Here is a 22,044-nt window from a genome sequence, read left to right as displayed (position 1 = left end):
ATGAAAATTTTCATTCAATGAAATGAAATGGTGAAAAAAATCTGAGAAATTGGAGTAGAGGAACCATCGTACAGAGTTGGTGGAGAGTATGGATGTGTACAACTACTTTGGAAAATAATTTGACAATATCTAGTAATGCCAGAGATGTGCACCCCTTTAACCCAGCAGTTCCAATCCTAAATGGAAAGTTGAAACATACCGCAGTGGTATTTTTCTATTTTTTAAACTTTTTATTTTATGGCTATGCTTTATACACATGCAATTGTATGATATGTCTTGTATCTATTCAAAATGTAACAAAACAGTCACTTCCGGAAATTACTTTCTGAAAAGTATGACGTCTTCCCTCACATCACAGATTAAACCAGGAAAAATCAAGAAAATTTTATTTAATATTAGAAGAGCCCTATATGCTTCCAGCTTCTCGCTTTAGTAAAATCAGTCACTGTGGCCAATTTTTCCTATGAAAATGAAAGACTTGTACCACCCTAGACATTGTAATTTAGTGGCAATGTGAGTCATTCTTGTTTTTAAATTGACAAGTGAAAAATGCATATATGGTATTTATGGTGTACAACATGTTTTGTTATGTGTATACATTGTGGAATGACTAAATCAAGCTATTTAACATATACATTACCTCACATTCCAGATTTTTGTGGTGAGAGCACTTACAATCTTGTTTCTTAGCAATTTTCAAGTGTCGAATTCATTATCATTAACTGTGGTCACCCTGATACACAATAAATCTTTTGAATTTATTCCTCCTGTTTAATTAAAATTCTGTGTTCTTTGACCAACATCTCCCCATTCCCTAAAGTCTGGTAATCACCATTTTACTCTGTTTCTGAGAGTTAAACCTTTTTAGGCTCCACATGTAAGTATCCACATATAAATAGTCACAGGCTGGGATTGACATGGCCATTAAATCACATCGTATATATTTAGTTTTAAATAATGCTTCTGGCAGCAATTCATACCCATATTACTGCCAGTGTGAGTAGGTGTGGCTAATTACTTTGTCAAACATTAAGATATGGTGGAGGATAGAACTGATGAAGTCACTGTGTTCATGGATATTAAACAGGTATTTACAAATAATTAATGAAATGATTCAAGGAGGGCAAAGTACCATGAAAAAGTAGAGAGAGTAATAAGAAAGGCTTCTAATGCAGTGGGAGGAAGGTAGCAATCAGCTCAGGGATGATGTCCAGGCAGAAAGATCAGCCTTGTGAGGCTTTAGGGGCAGAGGAGAATGCTGCTGTAATTCAGGAAAGCATTTCTATGCAAGCCATTAAAGACGTTTTTTATTTTTTTCTTTAGGCACCTGAATTTTTGAATTGTCACTTATTTTTTATAAATCCAATATCTCTGACTTACATGGATTCTTCTCATATGCTTTAAAACAGGGATCCCCAACCTAACCCCTGGACCACTACTGGTCGTGGCCTGTTGGGAATCTTTTAGGTCCGGGCTGCACAGCAGGAGGTGAACTTCAGGGGAGTGAGCCTGACCCCCTGAGCTCCGCCTCCTGTCAGATCAGCACCAGCAGTTCTCATAGGAGCACAAACCTTACTGTGAACTGCACATGCAAGGGATCTAGTTTATGAGAATCTAATGCGTGATGATCTGAGATGGAACAGTTTCATCCCAAAACCATCCCCCGCAACCCTGCCCCACCTATCCTAACCCCATCCATGGAAAACTTGTCTTCTATGAAACTGGTCCCTACTGTGAAAAAGGTGGGAACTGCTGCTTTAAAATACTTCCTTGAAACTAACTAACTAATACAATAACAAGACAAACATAACAAGTCAAGCTTATGATCATGTCTACAGATATAGAAAAAGCTTTTAATAAAATTCAACACTCATTCATGATTTTTTTAAAAAATTTCAGGAAACCTGGAATATAAAGGAATGTTCTCAACATGATGAAAGGCATCTATGAAAAATCTGTGGCTAATGTCACACCCAATGATGAAAGCCTGAATTCGTTTCCCCTAAGATGAGAAATAAGGGAAGGGTGTCCACTTTCCCCACTTCTGTGCAACATTGTAGTGGAGTGTCTAGACAGTGCAGTGTGGTAAGGAAAGTAAATAAGAGACATACATCTGGAAAGGAAAAAGTAACTCTTCACAGACGAAATAGTCATCTTTATAAAAAATTCTGAAGAACATGTAATCTAATAAGTTCATTTATGAAGGTCACAAGATACAAGGTGAATATGAAAAATTAATTTTATTTCTATACACTAGCAACAATTGGACACTGAAACTAGATAATACAACTTGCAGCATTAGAAGATGAACAAAATATATTAAAGCATACAGTAAAAACTACAAACCATTGCTAGGAGGAAAGAAGAACTAAAGACATGGTGAGATACACTGTGTTTGAAGACTGGAATACTCAACATTGTTCAGATACCATTTTCTTCAAATTTACCTCTAGATTCAATACAGTCTCAAAACCTAGTGGATATTTTTGTAGAAAATTGGAAATAGGTTCTAAAACTTATGCAAAAATGCAAAGAACCTTGAATAGCCAAAATAATTCAGAAAAATAACAAATTTATTGGTTTCATATTACCATATTTCAAGTGTTACTGTAAACCTACAGGAATCAATACAGTGTAGTAGTGGCATACGTATAGACATATAGATCAATGAAACAAATAGGAACAAACATGCCCACAAATATGCCCACAGTTTTCTTTGTAAAATGCCAATGTAATTCAACAGAGAATAAACATCCTTCTCAACAAAGGGTACTGGAAAAATTATCTGACTGGGTGCAGTGACTCATGCCTGCAATCCTAGTGCTTTGGGAGGCTGAGGTGGGCAGATCACTTGAGGTCAGGAGTTCAAAACAAGCCTGGCCAACATGGTGAAACCCCATCTCTACTAAAAATACAAAAAAAAAAGTTTGCTGGGCATGATGGCAGACACCTGTAATCTCAGCTACTTGGGAGGCTGAAGCAGGAGAATCACTTAACCGGGGAGACAGAGGTTGTAGTGAGCCAAGATCACACTGCTGCACTCCAGCCTGGGTGACAGAGTGAGACTGCATCTCAAAAAAAAAAAAAATTAAATATAAATAAGTAGCCAATCAACCAACCAACCTTTTTTCTTATACTCTATCCTCAAACTGTACACAAAATATAAGTGAAAACATTTTATAGACCTAAGTATAGGAGCCAACCCATAAACTTCTAGAAGAAAACAATAGAATAAATGGATAGATGTATGAATGTATTGATAGATATAAAATAAGATTCAAAAAGTAGAAGTCATAAATAAATTGATAGACTACATCAAATATTTTCATGTAAGTATCTGTTGAACATTAGAGTGAGAGAAACTGAATGTAGAAACAGAAAATGTCCGGATCATATACAAAAATAGAACTTTGACTCACAACATATACCAACCTGCCCAGGTAACCAGCTACTTATTGACAGTAAAAAAAAAGGAACCAACCCAAATGCCCATCAAGAATAGACTGAATAAAGAAAATGTGGTACGTGTACACCATGGAATACTGTGCAGCCATATAAAGGAATAAGATCATGTCCTTTGCAGGGACGTGGATGAAGTTGGAAGCCATTATCCTCAGCAAACTAAAACAGGAACGGAAAACCAAATACCATATGTTCTCACTCACACATGGGAATTGAACAAGGAGAACACATGGACACAAGGAGGGGAACATCACACACCAGAGTCTGTCAAGGGGTAGGGGGCGAGGAGAGGGAGAGCATCAGGACAAATTACTAATGCATGCGGGGCTTAAAATTTAAATGACAGGTAGATAGGGACAGCAAACCACCATGGCACTCATATACCTATGGCACAAACCTGCATGTTCTGCACATGTATCCCGGAACTTAAAAATTAAAAAAAAAAAAGTACAAAGAAGCTAATTTTACAAGTTGTAAAAAAAGAAAACCAAAACAAAACAAAGCCAGAAGCCAGGCTGCTCTAAGTTAGGCTTACAGAAGACTAAATTACTATCTCTAGTGACAATCGAGGATGCCAAACTAATAACTAATAATATATTCTGTAACATTTGGCTCAGAATGGCCGGGACTTGATTCATAACTGACTGACAGTCTCCCTAATTTTTGTCCCTACTTCCAACTTTGGACCAATCAGAGAAAGCCAAACATAACAAATTGCATAGGACGCCCCATTTCTACTTAGCCCACCTGCGGCTTTCCCATGCCAATGGAAACAAAAAACAAAACAAAAAACAAAAACAGAAAGGAATAAAAGAAAAATACTGAACATTGCTAATCATCAAGGAAATGCAAATCAAAACCACAATGAGTTATCTCACGCCAGTTAAAATGGCTATTAATAAAAATAAACAAAAAATAAGAAATGCTGATATGGCTGTGGAGAAAGGGAAATGCTAGTACACTGTGGTGGGAATGTAGTAGATCCAGTTTGGAAAATTGTGTGGAGGTTCCTTCAAAAACCAAGAAAAGGACTATGATATGCTCCAGTAATCCTACTTCTGGGTATATATCTAGAAGAAAGGAAATCAATTACTGAAGCGGTATGTGTACTCTCATGTTTACTGCAGCACTGTTCACAATAGCCAAGATACTGCTTTTAATAAAAAGAAAGTAATTAAAACATACTCTCAGAGAAAATCACTTATACCACCTTTTATTTATCCATTCATCCATGGATGGACACTTAGGTTGAAGCAATATCTTTGTTTTTTAATAGAGTTTCGCTCTGTTACCCAGGCTGCAGTGCAGTGGCATGATCATAGCTCATTGCAACCTCAAACTCCTAGGCTCAAGTGATCCTGCCACCTCAGCATCCTGAGTAGTTTGACTACGGGCATGTGCCAAGATGCCTGGCTAATTCTGTAATTTTTTTTTATTTTTTATTTTTTAGTTTTTTTTAAGTAGAGATGCAGATCTCGCTAGGTTGCCCGGGCCAGTCTTGAACTCCTGGCCTCAAGTGATCCTCTCACCTTGGCCCTCAAAAGCATTGGGATTACAGGAGTGAGCCACCATGTTTGGACAAGCATTTTTTTATATACCTGTGGGACATTCGTTAATCTTCTTCCAAGAAATGTCTGTTCAGGTCTTTTGCTCATTTTTAAAATAAGATCATTTGTAGGTTGGTTTGCTATTGAGTTGTTTGAGCTTCTTATATATTTTGGCTATTAATCTCTTGTCAAATGTATAGTTTACAAATATTTTCTCCTATCCTGTGGGTTGTCTCTTCAGTTTGTTGCTTGTTTCCCTTGATTTGCAGAAACCATTTGGTGTGATATAATTCCATTTGTTATTTTTGCTTTGATTTCCTGTATTTTTGAATTTACCCAAAAAATATTTGCACAGACCAGTGTACTAAAGCATTTCTCCTATAGTTTCTTCTAGTAGCTTCATGGTGTCAGTTCTTATACTTAAGTCTTTAATGCATTTTAATTTTGTAATTAAAATTAAATCAAAAAATTAAATTACTCTGGGTTCTTTCCTCAGCATAAAAATGTAGAGATTTTCCCAGCACCATTTATTGAAGAGACTATTCTTTCCCCAATGTATGTTCTTAATGCCTTTGTCAAAAATAAATTGGCTGTAAATGCCTAGGGTTATTTCTGGATTCTGGATTCTATTCCATGGGTCTATGTGTCTGTTTTAATGCCAGTACCATGCTATTATGGTTATTAAAGCTTTACAATACATTTTGAAGTGAGATAGTGTGATGCCTCTAGGTTTGTTCTTTTTGCTCAAAACTGCTTTTGCTGTTCAGGGTCTTTAGTAGCTCTATACAAATTTTAGAATCTATTTCTATTTCTGTGAAGAATGCCATTAGAATTTTGATAGGGATTGCATTTAACCTGCAGATCACTTTGGATGATGTATACATTTTAACAACATTAATTTTTCCAATCAATGAGCATGGATATCTTTTTATTTGCTGTGTCCTGTTCAATGTATTTCATCAATATTTTGTAGTTTTCAGTGAGAGATGTTTCATTTTAAGTTAAATTTGTGACTAGGTTTTTGTTTTTGTGTATAAATGGAATAGCTTTTATAAATGGAATAGCTTCCTTGATTTCTTTTTCAGGTTGTTTACTATTTGCATCTAGAAATGCTAATAATTTTTGTATGTTTATTTTATATCCTGCAACTTTAGTGAATTCATTTATCAGTTCAAATAAATGTGTTTGACTTTTTCTAAATATAAGATCACATCATTTGTAAAGAAGGATAAGTTGAATTCTTTCCAATTTGGATGCTCTTTCTTTCTTTATCTTGTCTAACTACTCTAAAACTTCCAGTATTACATTGAATAAAATTGCTGAAAATGGGCATACTTACCTTTTTTCTAATCATAGAGGAAAGGTTTTCAATTTTTCCCTGTTCAGTATGATGTTAGCTCTGAATTTGTGTTAAATATATATATATATTATTTATTGTTTTAAGCTTTGTTCCTTCCATACCCAATTTGCTGAGAATTTTTATCACTAAGGAATGTTGAATTTTATGAAATGGTTTCCCAGCATCTATTGAAATAATCATATGATTTCTCTTGATTATGTTCATGTGATGTATCACCTTTATTGATTTGCATATATTAACCCATATTTGCATCTCTAGGAGGAATCCTGCTTGATTGTGGTGATGATGTTTTACATGTGTTGTTGAATTCAGTTTGCTAGTATCTTGTAGAAAATTTTTTTCATCTGTGTTCATCAGATATATTGGCATATAGTTTTCTTTTTTCTCTGTGTCCTTTTCTGGTTTTGGTTTCAGGGTAATACTGCGCGCATAGAATTAATTTAGATTTCATTCTCTTCATTTTTTCTGAAGAGTTAGAGTAAAACTGGCATTAGTTCTTCTTTAAATGTTTGGTAGATTTAGCATGAAACCATCAAGTCCTGGGCTTTTCTTTGATGGGGAATTTTTTATTACTGCTTGATCTCATAACTCATTATTAATCTGTTGAGGTCTTCTGTTTCTTCATGGTTCAATTCGGTAGGTTGTAAGTGTCCAGGAATTTATCCATTTCTTCTGTGTTTTGAAATGTGGTGGCATATACTTGTTTATAATAGTTTACAATAATGTACTATATTTCTGTGGCATCAGTTGTATTTTTTTTTATCCATATGAAGGTTTGTTGATTTTGTTTATCTTTTCAAAAATCCAACTTTTCATTTAGTGGATCATTTCTACTGTTTTTTTTTTTTTCTGCTCTAATATTTATTATTCCTTTCCTTCTAATATTTTGGGTTTAGTTTATTCTTGTTTTCCTAGTTTCTTAAAGTACATCATTAGGCTGTTTATGGGAAACTTTTCTACCTTTCTGATATGCATGTATTACTATAAACTTTGTCTTAATACTGCTTTTGCTGTATTAAGAATCCCACAGGTTTTGATATGATGTGCTTCCATTTTCATTTGAGTCACAAAATGTTTAATTTTCATTCTTAATTTATTCATTGACCTATTGGTTGTTTAGGAGCATGCTGTTTAATTTTTATGTATTCGTATGCTTTCCGAAATCCCTCTTGTTATTGATTCCCAGTTTTATTTCATGGTGGTTAGAAAAGATACTTGATATGAGTTCAACTTCAAAAATTTGTTGACATCATTGTGTGGCCTAACATATAGTATATCCTGGACAGGGTTCCGTGTACTAGTGAAAAGATTGTGTATTTTGTAGCAGTTGGATAAAGTGTTTTACAAATCTCAGTTATGTCCTTTTGCTCTAGAATGCCGTTTAATTCCTTTGTTTCTTTGTTGATTTTCTGTCTGGATGACTTGTCCATTGTAGAAAGTGGGTTGTTAAAGTTCCCTAATATTATTTATTGCTGTCTACTTCTCCCTTTAGATTTATTAATGTTTATGTACTTGGATAATCCAGTGTTGGGTGCATATATATTTATTATTGTTATATCATCTTGCCATCTTGCTGAATTGATCCCTTTATCATTACGTAATAACATTTTTGCCTCATTTTACAATTTTGACTGAAAGTCTGTTTTATCTGATATAAATATAGCTATTCCTGCTCATTTTTGGTTTCCATTTGCAATGAGTGTCTTTTTCCGTCTCTTTACTTTCAGTTTACATGTGCCTTTATAGGTTACATGAGTTTCTTATAGACAGCATATAATTGAGTATTTTTTTTGAGTTGAATTTAAAAGCCAAATTTTTATTACTGAAATATTTGATCATCAGAAGCTCATTCTAACATATTTCAGTATAATCTGCAACTTTCTGTTCCAGCTTACCAAAACAAAGTTTTTCAGCAATGAAAACATGAGTTCCCACTGGAAATATTATTATAATATTATAGATATTACTATACAAAGGCTGATTTGCTTCACAGTTCCCAAAAATGACTTTCCAGGGAAACTTGACACCATTTTTTTAAATAGAAATATTTCCTATACCAAACCTTAAGAAACAATTGAGTATTTTTAAAAAATCTATTCAGCTATTCTACATCTTTTAATTTTTTCCATTTACATGCATTGTTATTATTGCTAGATAAAGACATACTTGTGCCATTTTGTTACTTGTTTTTTGGCTGTTTTATTTATTTACTTACCTATTTATTTGAAACAGTGTCTCACTCTCTTGCCCAGTCTGGAGTGCAGTGGCACAATCTCAGCTCACTGCAACCTCTGCCTCCCAGGTAATTCTCATGCCTAAGCCTCCCAAGTAGCTGGGATTACAGGAATGTGCCACTACACCTGGCTGATTTTTGTATTTATAGTAGAGATGGGGTTTTGCCATGGTGCCCAGGCTGGTCTTGAACTCCTGGACTCAAGTGATCTGTCCACCTTGGCCTCACAAACTGCTGGGATTACAGGAATGAGCCACCACGCCTAGTTTTTTGTTTTTATTTTATTTTATTTTATTTTATTTTATCTTGTTTTGACAAGGTCTCTGTCTATTAACAAGTTTTGAATGCATTGGTGTGATCATAGCTAACTGAATCCTTTAACTCCTGGGCTTAAGTGATCCTCCTGCCTCAGCCTCCTGAGTATCTGGGACTGTTGGTACATGCCATCATGTCCAGCTTTGATTGTTTTTAATTCTGTTCTTCCTTCCTTCCCATCTTCCTTTGTGGTTAAGTGATTTTCTCTGGGAGTGTGTTTTAATTACTTTCTTTTTATTTTTAGTATGTCTATGACAACCTTTCGTTTTGTAGTTACTATGAGGCTTACAAAAAATCTTAGAGCTATAACAAGTTATTTTAAACTGATGGAAACTTAACATTCAGCACAAAGAAAGGAAGCCAATAAAAAAAAGTTTAAAACTCTGCACTTTTACTCCATGCCTCCTGTATTTTGACTTTTTGTTGGCACAATTTACATCATTTTATATTGCCCATCTCCTAACAAATTGTTGTCATTATTTTTGGTAGCTTTGTCTTTTAGTCTTCATACCAAAGATATTGTGGTTTACACACCACAATTGCACTCTTAGAGTATTATAAATCTGTGTACTTACACTCACCCGTGAGTTTTATACCTTCACATATTTTCTTGTTGCATGTTAGTGTCCTTTCCTTTCAGATGAAGAAATCCCTTTAGCATTTCTTGTAAGACAAGTCTGGTGGTGATGACTTCTTTAGCTTTTGTTTGTCTTTGGGTTTTATCTCCCCTTCATGTTTGAAGAATAGATTTGAAGAATACAATTGTAAATAGTATTTTCAATTGGCAATTATTTTCCTTATGCCCCAACTTTTACAGCTTCCACATGAAGGACAGCATCCTAAGCCTCCTGGCACTAACAGTAAAGGAGACTAGGCATATGTATTTCTCTAGGTCACAGAACAAAGATGGGGTTTCCATAGAGTATGCTTTCTGGGTGTAGTGCACAAAAAAAAGGCTGGAATGTACAGCCCCAATTTTTTTCTCCAGAAGAGGTTTATTGCACTTTTTTTTTTTTTTTTTCTTTTTTTGACAGAGTCTTGCTCTTGTCGCTTAGGCTAGAGCGCAGTGGTGTGATCTTGGCTCACAGCAATCTCCCCCTCCTGGGTTCAAGCAATTTTCCGGCCTCAGCCTCCTGAGTAGCTGGGATTGCAGGCACCCACCACCACACATGGGTAATTTTTGTATTTTTATTAGAGACGGGCTTCACCATGTTGACCAGGCTGGTCCCAAACTCCTGACCTCAGGTGATCCACCTGCCTCGGCCTCCCAAAGTGCTGGGATTACAGGCATGAGTCACCATACCCAGCCTATTGCACATTTTTTAAGTGGCTACTTGGCAGCTTGACTTCCATTGAACTTGCATTGGTGAGCTAATGGGGTAGACAAACAGTAACCCTCCAAAAGCCAGAGCTGAAGGATATCACCTCCTGAGCCTTTCCTCTAGCTCACTCCAGTGATTATTCCAAGTCTACCCATATTTTCTAGAGGTAGTTGATCCACACACCAACTGCCACAACTTGTGTAGTGCTCATAGAAGGGACTATCTCTTTAATGACCTAGCCTGGGAGTCAATGGGGCTCTGCATTTCTGAGTGGCCCTAGACCCTGGAAACAAACAGGCAAATATACAATTGGGCCAACTTCTAGTAGCTCTCTCCCCACGAGAGTACAACCTAAACACCAGTAGAGGCATTTGTCACAGATTCTCTCCCTGGCTTAGTACAGAGAATGGGAGATTAAAGTTCACACTCAGCTTCACCATCACGATAGAAGAAACTGAAATATACATCCAACACCCCCACATTTCCAGCTACATATAAAGTGTTTGGATTCTACCTTACTTGTCTTGGGGTCTTGACAGGACATGGCACATTCTAATCTCCAAGGGGCCACCAAAAACAGAGACAATAGTTTGGACAAACACAGGTAATTAGGAGTCATCTTAAGATCTCTAACCAAGTGAATTGGCAAGATTATTCTCCTTCACTCATTTACATTTCACTTGAGAAAAGTTAACATTGCATAGTCAGGGTAGAAGTCATCAATCTAGATGCTAAATATTATATACATGTCTTTCAACATATTCCAGGTTATTTTTTTTTCCATATGTGATATATTTTTCTAAAAAATCAATTGCATTCAGTTCCAGGATACTGTTGTGTGATAAGACTTCCTTGATTCATTTGAACAAAACTGTGCCATTCTCCTTGAGCCACATTTTGATCTACTCAGTGTTTCTTGTCAACATCTACTCCATAGGCATGGTCCTGGTCAGAAAGTGAAAAACTCATTTCTGCCCAAGAGTACAAGAAGTGACCTGGCATTGCTGCCAGATAGCAGCAGAGTTGAAAAAGGCCAGTACAGTAAGGAAGATGGCAAGCCATCAAATACTAAAATATATCTTTCATCCTTCCTTCCCACTGAGGCCATGTCTCATTTCTACCTCTTCGTAAGATATCCACCCACACCAGCAACTCCCAACTGTTATACTGACACATAAAATACCCATGTTACAACGTACCTTGTTCTCTTAACTAAAATTTCTTCATTCTAGTCCCTGCCTTTCTCTTAACCTTATTACAATGATCACAAATTGAAGAGGGAGAATAGTGTAAGATCAAGTCTGCAAGTTAAACTATAGTCCTGATACTGGAATCCACAAACAGAAAATCTGAATTATAGATAAGCAAAGATTCAGATTCTGAAGCACTCTTAGATCTTGGGCATCTAATATCTTACCAATATTTAATCAAGAAAGAAGCAGGCAGATGACAGGGGTGCGGGAGGAGGGGCAAGCAAGATAGAAGAATAACTTTTATTAAATAATGACTTAGTACCAAAAACATGACTGACATTATTAATTGATCCATATAACAAATACGTGTTGGGAGTTTAGTTCTGTCACTGAACTGTAAAAGCATTGTTCCCATTTTATGCCTAAAGAGTCACAGCTACAGATACAAAAAATAATTCACCCAGTGTCCACAGGATTTCAACTGAGATCTACACAAGAAAAGCTCATGTTCGTTCTCATATGACAAAGAGCACAAGGAAGTGAAATAATTTAAGAGACAAGAAAGATCAGAGGAAGAGAACATTCAGGAAAAATTATGTAGCCCCATAATAACGTGAGTCTTCCAAAAAACCATTTTAATTGAAATTATATTAGCCAACAATGTTTGAATATACTTTATAGACAATAAGTTTTTCCACAATATTTTATTTACTCATCTACCAATGACACTTTTCTAGGAATTCAACAATAAACCAACATTAAAAGCTTTCTAGCATGAATCACCGATTTCCAAGATAGCCACAGGCCATCTTTATAATACCTTTATTTTTATTATTTGAAAAGGTTTGTGGTTATGTTTCTTTAAAATGCTGTTTAATTATACATGCTGACATTTTTATCAGTGAAATGATGTGATGTCTAGGATTTTCTTTAAAATAATGTAAGGGTACAGAAGATACATGATAGGTCATCAGTTGATAACTGGTGAGCTGGGTGACAAATACACAAGATTGTTTTACTCCTTATTTTTTTTTTTTTTTTTTTTTTTGAGATGGAGTCTCACTCTGTCGCCCAGGCTGGAGGGCAGTGGCACGATCTCGGCTCAGTGCAAGCTCCACCTCCCAGGTTCACACCATTCTTCTGCCTCAGCCTTCCAAGTAGCTGGGACTATAGGCACCCGCCACCATGCCCAGCTAATTTTTTGTGTTTTTAGTAGAGATGGGGTTTCACCATGTTAGCCGGGATGGTCTTGATCTCTTGACCTCGTGATCCGCCCACCTTGGCCTCCCAAAGTGCTGGGATTACAGGCGTGAGCCACCGCGCCCAGCCTACTCTTTATTCTAAATAGTAAAAAATCTATCACCATGTTTGGGCACAAGCTTTCTCTCCAAGGAAATGTTAAATATATTTTTCAGCACTTTTTCTATTTCTTCCTCATTCAGAGACTTGAACTCTATCAGATCTGTATTGTCCTTGTAATTGAATCTCCTATAGGTGAGGGTGCAGCCCACTAAACAGTGAACCCCATCTGGGGTCTGCAAGGAACAAAATGATTTGCTAGTAAACACAGATGTTGGAGATGTCTGCAGGTATATATTCATAGGCTCAAAATCTTCGATTGTTCGAGGCTCGAGAGTAAAGGAATAGATTTTTCGGTATTTGCTGTCTTCTAGGAGATCCGAATTAAGAAATTCTTCATTTGGAATGTACTGGTCTCTTCTGATTTGGTCTAGATACCAGAATCCATTCTCTTCCGTCAAGCGGAAGATGCAAGGCACCTGAGGTTGATCCTTCCCAGAAATTAACTCCAGAGGCTGCCACATCTGGTATGAGCGTCCAAACCCAGCGTCGACAATGTAGTTCCTGCCATCAATGGTCACCTGCAGGAGAAGGTGAATCATGCCAGTGCTGTACTTTTTGGCTGGAGTGCTGTAAACATACCCTCCCAACATCGTGGTCTCAAAACCCATAGTGGTCAGAGCCCAGTATAGAAGATGATTGACCTGGAGACACCACCCACCCCGATTTCTTCTCACGACTTGATCAAAAATGGCCTCTAAGTCTAAGTCCATGGCTTCCCCACAGTGGATGTTAAGGTTCTCAAAGGGAACAGCTCGGATCTGGTGCTGAAGAACGTCTGTTAATGTTTCCAAGTCTAATTTGTTCCTGGACTTCTTATAGCCAATTCTTTCAAGATACGCTTCAATGTCCATGATGCCCTAAGCAAGGAAAACAAAACAAAAGCAAATCATATTACTTTCACACTTGGATTTGAGTAGGCTAATTATGGCTATATTTTAAATATGTAAAAATACAGTGGTTATAAGCATAATAATTATTTCTAGTGCTTTTATTATATAAATTCCTTTTACACATATAAGTTCAATTAATAGTCCCAGAATCCTGTAAGAAATGTATTATGTCTTCTTTCAAGGAGAAGTTGGAAATCAAGACTAAATGATGATTCAAATGATAAAGAGCTTGTTCATGATTCTCTTGGTGATTAATAAAAGAGAGATTCCAATTGGTATTCATTAAAATAGGCTTATAAACATCTTCTGATGCAGGCAGGAGAATCATGCAATAGAGTGTATAGTATCTGTGGTACATGACCCACTCAATTTCCCTTTTAGCTGAGGCTTATACAAAGTTTCCCACTCAAAGAACTGTATTGATTCACTCATCCATTGATTGATTAACTCAAGAAACAGTTTACTGAATAGCTATAATGTGTTTCCTACCGATCTAGTGCTTGTTTACTCTCAAAAATCTTATAGTGGGAGTTGGAGTGACATATATAGGAAACTGAATACGTGGATAAAACATGCAGTGTGTTAGATTGTAGTAAGTGCCCTGGGAAAACTAAAGAAAGGACTTAGTAAGTGCACAGGGAGAGCTCCAATTTCAAATCAGTTGGTTAAAAAAAAAAAAAAAACTCACTAAGTTTTGAAGGATGCCAGAGAATAAGGCCTAAGGATATGTGTGAGGAGGATTGTTCCAAGCAGGAGAACAGAAAATAACAAGGCCCTAAGCTGGAAAATGCCTTGAGCATTCAAAAAACATTCAGGAAGCCAGGGCAGTTGGAGCACGTGAGTGAGAAGGAGAGTGGATTGAGATGAGATCTGACAGGCAACTGCAGCCTTGGAGCTAAGACTGGCATTTTGGCTTTTACTCTAAGTGAAATGAGAAATGTCAGTGAGAGAGGCCTGAGAGAAAGGTTGTAAGTGAGCAATGTTTGCTACAATCAAAGTGATCTTTCTGGCCACTGTATAGAGGATAGGCTGCCCATACTGCGCCTTAACGACAGTCACATATACGAGGTGGAACCAATTTGAACACATATGCTCTAGGACCAGTGCTCAACTCATGGACAACATATGCCCTACGTAGAGCTGAGACTTTATTGAGGAACTGTTGCTGAAACCTCAGCGTGTACATTCTGCTACAAGGTAGAAGCTGGTGGGGTATTCATTCAAAGCTATCGGTGAATAGAAGCTGGTGGGATATTCATTCAAAGCTATTGGTGAGAACCTATTGAAGAACAACACTAACAAAGGGCTCACCAAGTTTATCAAGAAATGAAAAACAAGAGAAGGTAGAATGAGGAAACACCTCAAAGAAGCCAAAAGCTATCTTTTAACTTTCAGGTAATGTGAACCAAAAAAAAAAAAAAATGCCCCTTATTTTGTTAAATCTTTTAGAAAAGGTTTTTTAAACCTGCCATCATAGAGTCTTAATGTTTTGAGACTTTGATTGTAACAGTGCTGTACAGACCTCAAGTATAACTCTTTTGTAATGTGGTATGGCCTGAGGATGACCTTGTAAAAGGGAGCTGCCCCCAGTTGAATGATGATAAGTGAAGCATCTCTTATTTTCCCTTCTCATACCATTTCTTCTATATTCTCCTATTTTTCCTTTCTGACCCAGGTATCCTCCCCCTATTGCCAGTTTCCAACTTTCTCTGTTCTCGATGTTGACAACATAATTTCTCCTAAATCTATTAGATTGCATTTCTTCTCATCCTAACTTCCACCAGCACCCTTTCTTAACGTTTGGTCAAGCTCTACAGTTCTACCACTCAGAGAACAAGTTGTATTTAGTTAGACCATGCCAACCCCTCTGTGCCCCCTAACCTAGAATTTGTACTGAGTATGTAAAGAAGAGAGAGAAGCTGATCCAAAAGGAAGAAGGCAGTTTATACATACCTGGACATTTGATTCTTGTTTAGAATATCATTCCTTCTATTAAGAAATTCCTTTATATCTCTTTTATTTGGTATAACTTGTTTACAAGCATTTGTTTTCCTCTTGTTTCTTTCTTTCTCTCTTGTACTCTCCCTGTTCACTTCCCTCCATCCTTCCTCTCCTTTTCTTAATTTTTAAGATAAGGTGTTGATTTGGAATTTAGCAACTGCAAGTCCGTTTGAAAGAAGTCAGTTTTGTTAGAGGCCTGGATAGAGCAGTATGTTGTAACCAAATCACACTTGAACATTCTGTGGCTGAACATAAGAAATTGTGCATTACTAACGCTGTGCTTCAAGGTGGAATGCTGAAAGCACTTGGAAAGTAGCTCAGGAAAAGAGTTCACTGAAAATACTATTAGCTTTATAGATCCACTTGTAAATGTGCAGTGATACATCCCTCCCTCCCTTTCATCTTGATCATAAATATAAGATTTAAAGGAGGCAGAGTGAACGTGCTTAGGAAGCCTACTGAGAGCTCTCAGAAAGGCACTTAATACCTTTCTTAGTAAGCTGAAAGTAGGTTGAGCTTCAGTTTTAATCCAAAAGACAGAATGCTGCTTCTTCCTGGCTTGAATTCTAGAAATAAGAGAAAAGACAGTTAGAAATATATAACATGACTTCCTCGAAAACAAAATAATAGTATTGTAGACCACAAATTATGAAGATTTCCTAAAAATCACAAAACAGAGGGAATGGACTGCACAGTAAAGCAAACATTTGAGTTGTATAAGAAAGTGTGTGGAAACTATAACTATGGAGATGGGAGCAACGCTGATGGGGCTAGAACCTTCTGGCTTAAAAACCTGGAAGCTGGGAAAGCCACCAGGAGCAGGGCTTCCACAGCCTCTAGCGACAACCCACCAGCTGATGAACTGCCATGAGATCAGCAAGGAAGGCTGAACCAGGCTCCATGCCCCCAGTCACTGCCATGACATATACCAAACACATCAAAGACCAGGACGTAGTGCCAGCACCCAGTCTTCCTCTAGGTACAACTATAATTGTACATGTTGAGGCAGATAAACAAGGTAAGGCCCTTAATGTATGATGCTGCTCAAAAGAAAGAAGGACCATCTACATACAGAAGATCCGCCATCAGAGCATCTCTTGTCATAGTCACCTCCCCTCACCTCCACTAAAAAAAACTGAGGAGTCTGTGAAAGGAAATTAAATTGTGGGACCCCCAAACTCATTTAGCCAAAGGGAAAAGTCAAGCTGGTAAGTGCGTCATGTAAATCTGCCTCCCCCTTTCTTGGTTCCTGAATAAGATGGCTACAAGATGAAAAGCCACACACCTCCCCCATATTTTGCCCACAAGGAAACCCCAAGTGAGCTGTTAAAACTTCACCATGACAAACAAATTGGGGGACACTAATATAATAATAAACCATGAGCTTACAGCTGCCTTAATCGACACAGACACAACTATATCTCTGATCAATCCCACCTTATTTAGAAACCCCATTCCTCAGAGTAATGAAAGAATTACTATGGTGGCTGTGTCTAATAAAATGATCTCTTGTTTTAAGTCCAAACCTCTACCTTACCATTCCATCTGGTTCAGCTCCCCTGCCACAGGCTCTAAGAGTATGTGACATGCTCAGTAGGTACCATACATTTCTTAGATGCCCTGGGGCCCCTGTCAGTCTTTTGAGCCATGATCTCCTCAACATCCATAATAACCATATCTCTTTTTCATCAAAAAGTGGACTTTTTTTTTAGAATTGGGGCCAGGAGACCAAAAATACCGAATTACAAAATGTCTGGATGACATACCACAATTTAGTACTAGTGATGTTGAAACATCATCTTGTGGCTGGAAAAATGAAATGGAGACATGGAAGGAAGTAATAGGGGAGAAGAGAAAATACTGGAATAAAGAGTGGGAAACAGTAAAACTGCTTTTAGCTTCCCCAGTCTTCCTGCTAACACCAGAAGAGGATGCTTGCTCAAGGATGTCCCCTCCCAGTTATGGTCTCAGTCAATACAGACATAGGGAAAGTATTCTCAGCCACTCCAATAAAGGTAGAGATAAACCCAAAGAAACCCCTACCCACCCTTAAACAATACCCTCTATGACAGAAAGTCGTAAATGGAATTGCCCCAATTACGCAAGATTATCTAAAAACAGGCTTATTATTCCCTGCACAAGCCCCTGCAACAGCCCTATATTCCCTGTAAAGAAACCAAGCAGGAGAAAATGGAGATTTGTGCAGGACTTGAGGGCAATAAGCAGTATTGTAATAGCCAGTCACCCAGTAGTCCCCGACCCACATACCGTTCTATCAGCTATACTCACTACCAGCCAGTATTTCTCAGTTGTGACTCTCTGCAGTGCCTTTTTCAGTATTCCTGTAGATCTAGACAGCCCGTATTTGTTTGCTTTTACTTGGAAAGAATGACAATATATGTGGGCTGTAATGCCCCAAGGGTATACAGAAAGTCCCACTTACTTTTCCCAAATACTAAAAACGGATTTCGAGGATCTAATTTTTCCCCAGGGCTCAACACTCATTCAGTACGTGGATGACCTTCTCCTTTGTCCAGGCCCAGAATCTTCCTCCCAGGAAGATAGTCTATATTTACTCAGCCAGCAAGGGTACAGAGTCCAGAGACACACTTCAGCTGTGCTTACTGCAAGTTAAGTATTTGGGGCATATTATCTCGGTCAAAGGACTGAGTATTAACCCTGATAAAGTGAGAAAAATTTTAGCTTTCCCAATGCCCATCACCAAGAAACAACTTAGAGGATTTGGGGGACTGGCAGGCTGTTGTAGAAACTGGATACATTTCTCCTTTATGGCTCACCCTCTATATGCTTACCTAAAAAATGAACAACCTGATCTCATCATGTGGACTCCAGAGGGACAATCGGCTATATAACAAATGAAGGAAATTCTAACTAATTTCCCAGCCTCACGGCACCCAAACTACAGATTGCCTTTCTCCCTTTTTGTATGTGAAACTGGAGGTACTGCATCCGGGATACTGACGCAGAAACATGGTGATCATCAGAGACCTGTAGGCTATTATAGCCAACAGCTGGACACTGTGGCTCGAGGGCCGCCTCCTTGTGTAAGAGTGATAACAGCCATCGCCCTTCTGTGCAAGTCTGTTGAAGAAATAATTATGGGTTCCCCCCTTACCATTTTTGTGCCACATCCTTTTGAGACCCTTCTAAATTCTCGTCATACCCAGTATCTGTCTGTCAACTGGTTAGCCTCTTACGAAATTTTGCTTTTATCATCTCCCAATATTACTATTTCCTGCTCTATAATCTCAATCCAGCCACTCTCTTGCCGGGCCCTTCCGACAACTCCCCTCATGACTGTGTTCTGATGACTGACCAACTTCTCACCCCCAGGACAGACCTCCAAGAGATGCCATTGGATAATGCTGAGATAGAATGGTATACCAATGGATCTCATTTAAAAGGATAAAATGGAAATTTTAGAGCAGAATATGTGGTGGTTTCCTTACTAGAGGTAACTGAAGCCAGTCCTCTTCCCCAAGCCAGATTGGCTCAAGTGGCCAGACTGACTGCCCTGACTCGAGCTTGTCAAGTGGCAAAAGAGAAGGCTGCACACATTTACACTGACAGCTGCTACACTTTTAGGGTTGCTCGTGCCTTTGGGATGCTATGGAAAGAGAGAGGGTATTTAACCTCCTCAGGGCAACCCATAGAAAATGGACAGCAAGTATCAGAGCTGTTAGAAGCTATTCTAAAACCAAACGTTTGACAATTGTAAAAATCCCAGGTCACTCAAAATTAAACACCACAGAGTCAGGGTAACCAGTTGGCTGAACCCACAGCTAAAAGAGTAGCATCTGAGCCACCAGGTATGTTACATGAAATGCAGAGTCCCTGCATTTTTCCTCTGCCTCTTTTGTTTATGTCATTTTATGCAAAAAAATGCAGATTCATGGAGCCAGACAAAGCCATGAATGACCATTTTCCTCCCAACCCCACTCTTACATGAAAACTGTGCTTCTTGATACCCCATCCTTTCCCCTTTAAATTCTCAGGCCTCAAAATCGTCTTCAGAGAAAGGCATAGATCTGTCTCCCAGGCCCACATCCTTAACTTTGGCAAATAAATCTCCTAAAATGATTGAGATTCGTCTTGTCATTTTCCTTGATTCACAAGTCTACGCCAACCCCAGTTGGACATCTCACCAGCTGCACCAGATTGAAGCAACAAATAAAAGTTGGAAACAGAGCTATACACACATAAAAATGATGAAAACAAACAAAATGAAAATACTATGAGATTGGGATTAGAAGAAAAGACATAACATGCTAGAAGTTACATACAAAAAAACCACAACCAATTTAAGAAGAAAAACTGAAAAAAAAAATTTTGTAAAGGTATCTGGGGCTATGGACCATGTAAAATAAACTCAATAACAAACAGCTAAAAATAAAGTGGTAAAATAAGTTTTATGAAAGGAAAGATTTCATACCTTAGAATACTCATTAAGGACATAAATGGAACTAATTAATGATCAACAGAATACATAATTAATGATGAACAGAAAGGAGGTATACAGATACAATGTCATATCACATTGCTTATATGGAAGGAAAGCTTGACATTCATACTAAAGGCTAATTAAATGATAAAGCAATTAAGATAGAATCTAATAGAAAGCAGTCAAGGACAAGCCAATGCAAAGACAATTGGTGCTTCTGAAGTGGAGAACGCAAAAAGTGCAATGGAAAAATGTATGGCACTATTCACAATAGCAAAGACACAGAATCAACCTAAATGCCCATCAGTGACAGATTGGATCAAGAAAATGTGGTACTTATACACCATGGAATACTATGCAGCCACTAAAAAGAACAATATCATGTCTTTCATGAAAACATGGACGGAGCTGGAAGCTATTATCCTTAGCAAACTAACATAGGAGCAGGAAATGAAATACTACATGTTCTCACTTATAAGTGGGAGCTAAATGATGAGAATTAATAACACAAAGAAGGAAAGAGCGCACACTGGGGCCTTTCACAGGTTGGAGGGTGGGAGGAGGGAGAGGATCAGGAAAAATTACTAATGGGTACTGGGCTTAACACCTGGGTGATAAAATCTGTACAACAAACCCTCATGACACAAGTTTACCTATATAACAAACCTGTACCTGTACCCCTTGATTTAAAAGTTAAAAAAAAAAGAAAAATGTATGTAAAGATAAATATTTTCCTGAAATGATGAAAACATTGAAGCTGAAAAACAGAAGAGAAAATTCTGGGAAAGTTTGATACAACATGTTTGCCACTGGAATATATTTTTGTTACATTTTTAAAAGTCAGAATTAAAGACAACTACTCAAGCATCTGGCAGAGAAAGAAAATATTTCATAAAAGAGAAAACACCAGGCCAGCAAGAGAATGTTACACAGAAATATCCATCGGTGAAGTAATAGAAGTACATCTTCAAAGTATTGAAGGGAAAGTGTGTGCTCCAAATATTCTGGCTAGTATTTCACTTGATCATAAAGGCAACATGAATATAAAGGTAATATCAAACATAAAAGAGCTTGAGAAATGCAATAAGTGAGGTGTCCTGATAGTTTCTGTTTCATGGCCAGTGAACGAGTAGATGACTATGAAAACCGAGAAGGAGAGGGGTCACGCTAAGGGAGTGTTGGTGAACACTGACTCCTTTCAATACAGAACAAAGAGTAGAAAAATTACAAGAGTTATGGCTTTTGAATGAGTCATTTTGGCTTATATGGAGATAGAAATATGAAGTTAAAAATTAAATCAGAAGATTAAGAAAGACCAGAGTCTAGCAGAGTTCAATCCAGTACTGTCAACACTGGAATTGTTAAAAGATCATTTTTCAGGCGTAACATTTTTTAAAGTTTATTAGACAGCAATTCATGAGTCGGGCAGCACCAGACCACGGACGGCTCAATGTTCTGCTGAGGAAAGGGGAGGGCGGGAGAGAAACTTTTGTAAACTGTTAGCAGGAGTGAGACAAGGAAAAGCTATTTGGTTGGTTAGAGTGAAAAGTCTCTAGTTAGAGGTTAGCTGACAGTTTCTGATTGGTGAAGTCTCTAGTTTTCTACTGTTTACTGGTAAACATTAAAAAGAATGAAAATGAAACCACAGGAGTCAACCAGTCTGATGGCCCCCAATTAAAAGATTTTTAGTGGAACATATTCTGGTTAAATTATTGAAATGTAAAGGCAAGACCTATCTAGTACAATAAAATAAGGAGGGTAGCCCTTGAAGGGAAGTGGAGAGTGCATTCCCTGTCTGAAGTTTTTTAGACAAAAAGAATGGAAAAAAAAAAACCATATTATATGTATGGGTGCAATGGCTCACACCTGTAATCCCAGGACTTTGGGAGGCCGAGGC

General features: G+C 37.6%; 1 protein-coding gene across 3 annotated transcripts in view; it reads right to left on the bottom strand.

Moving 5' to 3' along the window:
* Positions 1–12,641: 12,641 nt before the first annotated feature.
* LOC111545658 (arylamine N-acetyltransferase 1) overlaps positions 12,642–22,044 on the bottom strand; it is a 12,473-nt gene continuing 3,070 nt past the window's right edge. For 2 of the 3 annotated variants that reach the window (XM_023216634.1, XM_023216632.1), the window contains 2 exons: positions 16,173–16,251; positions 12,642–13,651 (listed from right to left, as the gene is read on the bottom strand). In XM_023216634.1, the coding sequence (XP_023072402.1) occupies positions 12,773–13,645 (873 nt within the window). In that variant the 5' untranslated portion in view covers positions 13,646–13,651; positions 16,173–16,251 and the 3' untranslated portion in view covers positions 12,642–12,772. Of the gene's footprint in view, positions 13,652–15,637; positions 15,931–16,172; positions 16,252–22,044 lie in introns of all 3 variants that reach the window. The other variant, XM_023216633.1, reaches the window with a different exon arrangement.

Source organism: Piliocolobus tephrosceles, chromosome 7 (genome assembly GCF_002776525.5).
Source record: "Piliocolobus tephrosceles isolate RC106 chromosome 7, ASM277652v3, whole genome shotgun sequence".
Taxonomy (NCBI): domain Eukaryota; kingdom Metazoa; phylum Chordata; class Mammalia; order Primates; family Cercopithecidae; genus Piliocolobus; species Piliocolobus tephrosceles.
The sequence above is the reverse complement of the archived record's forward strand: the minus strand, read 5'-3'. Positions and strand labels throughout refer to the sequence as shown.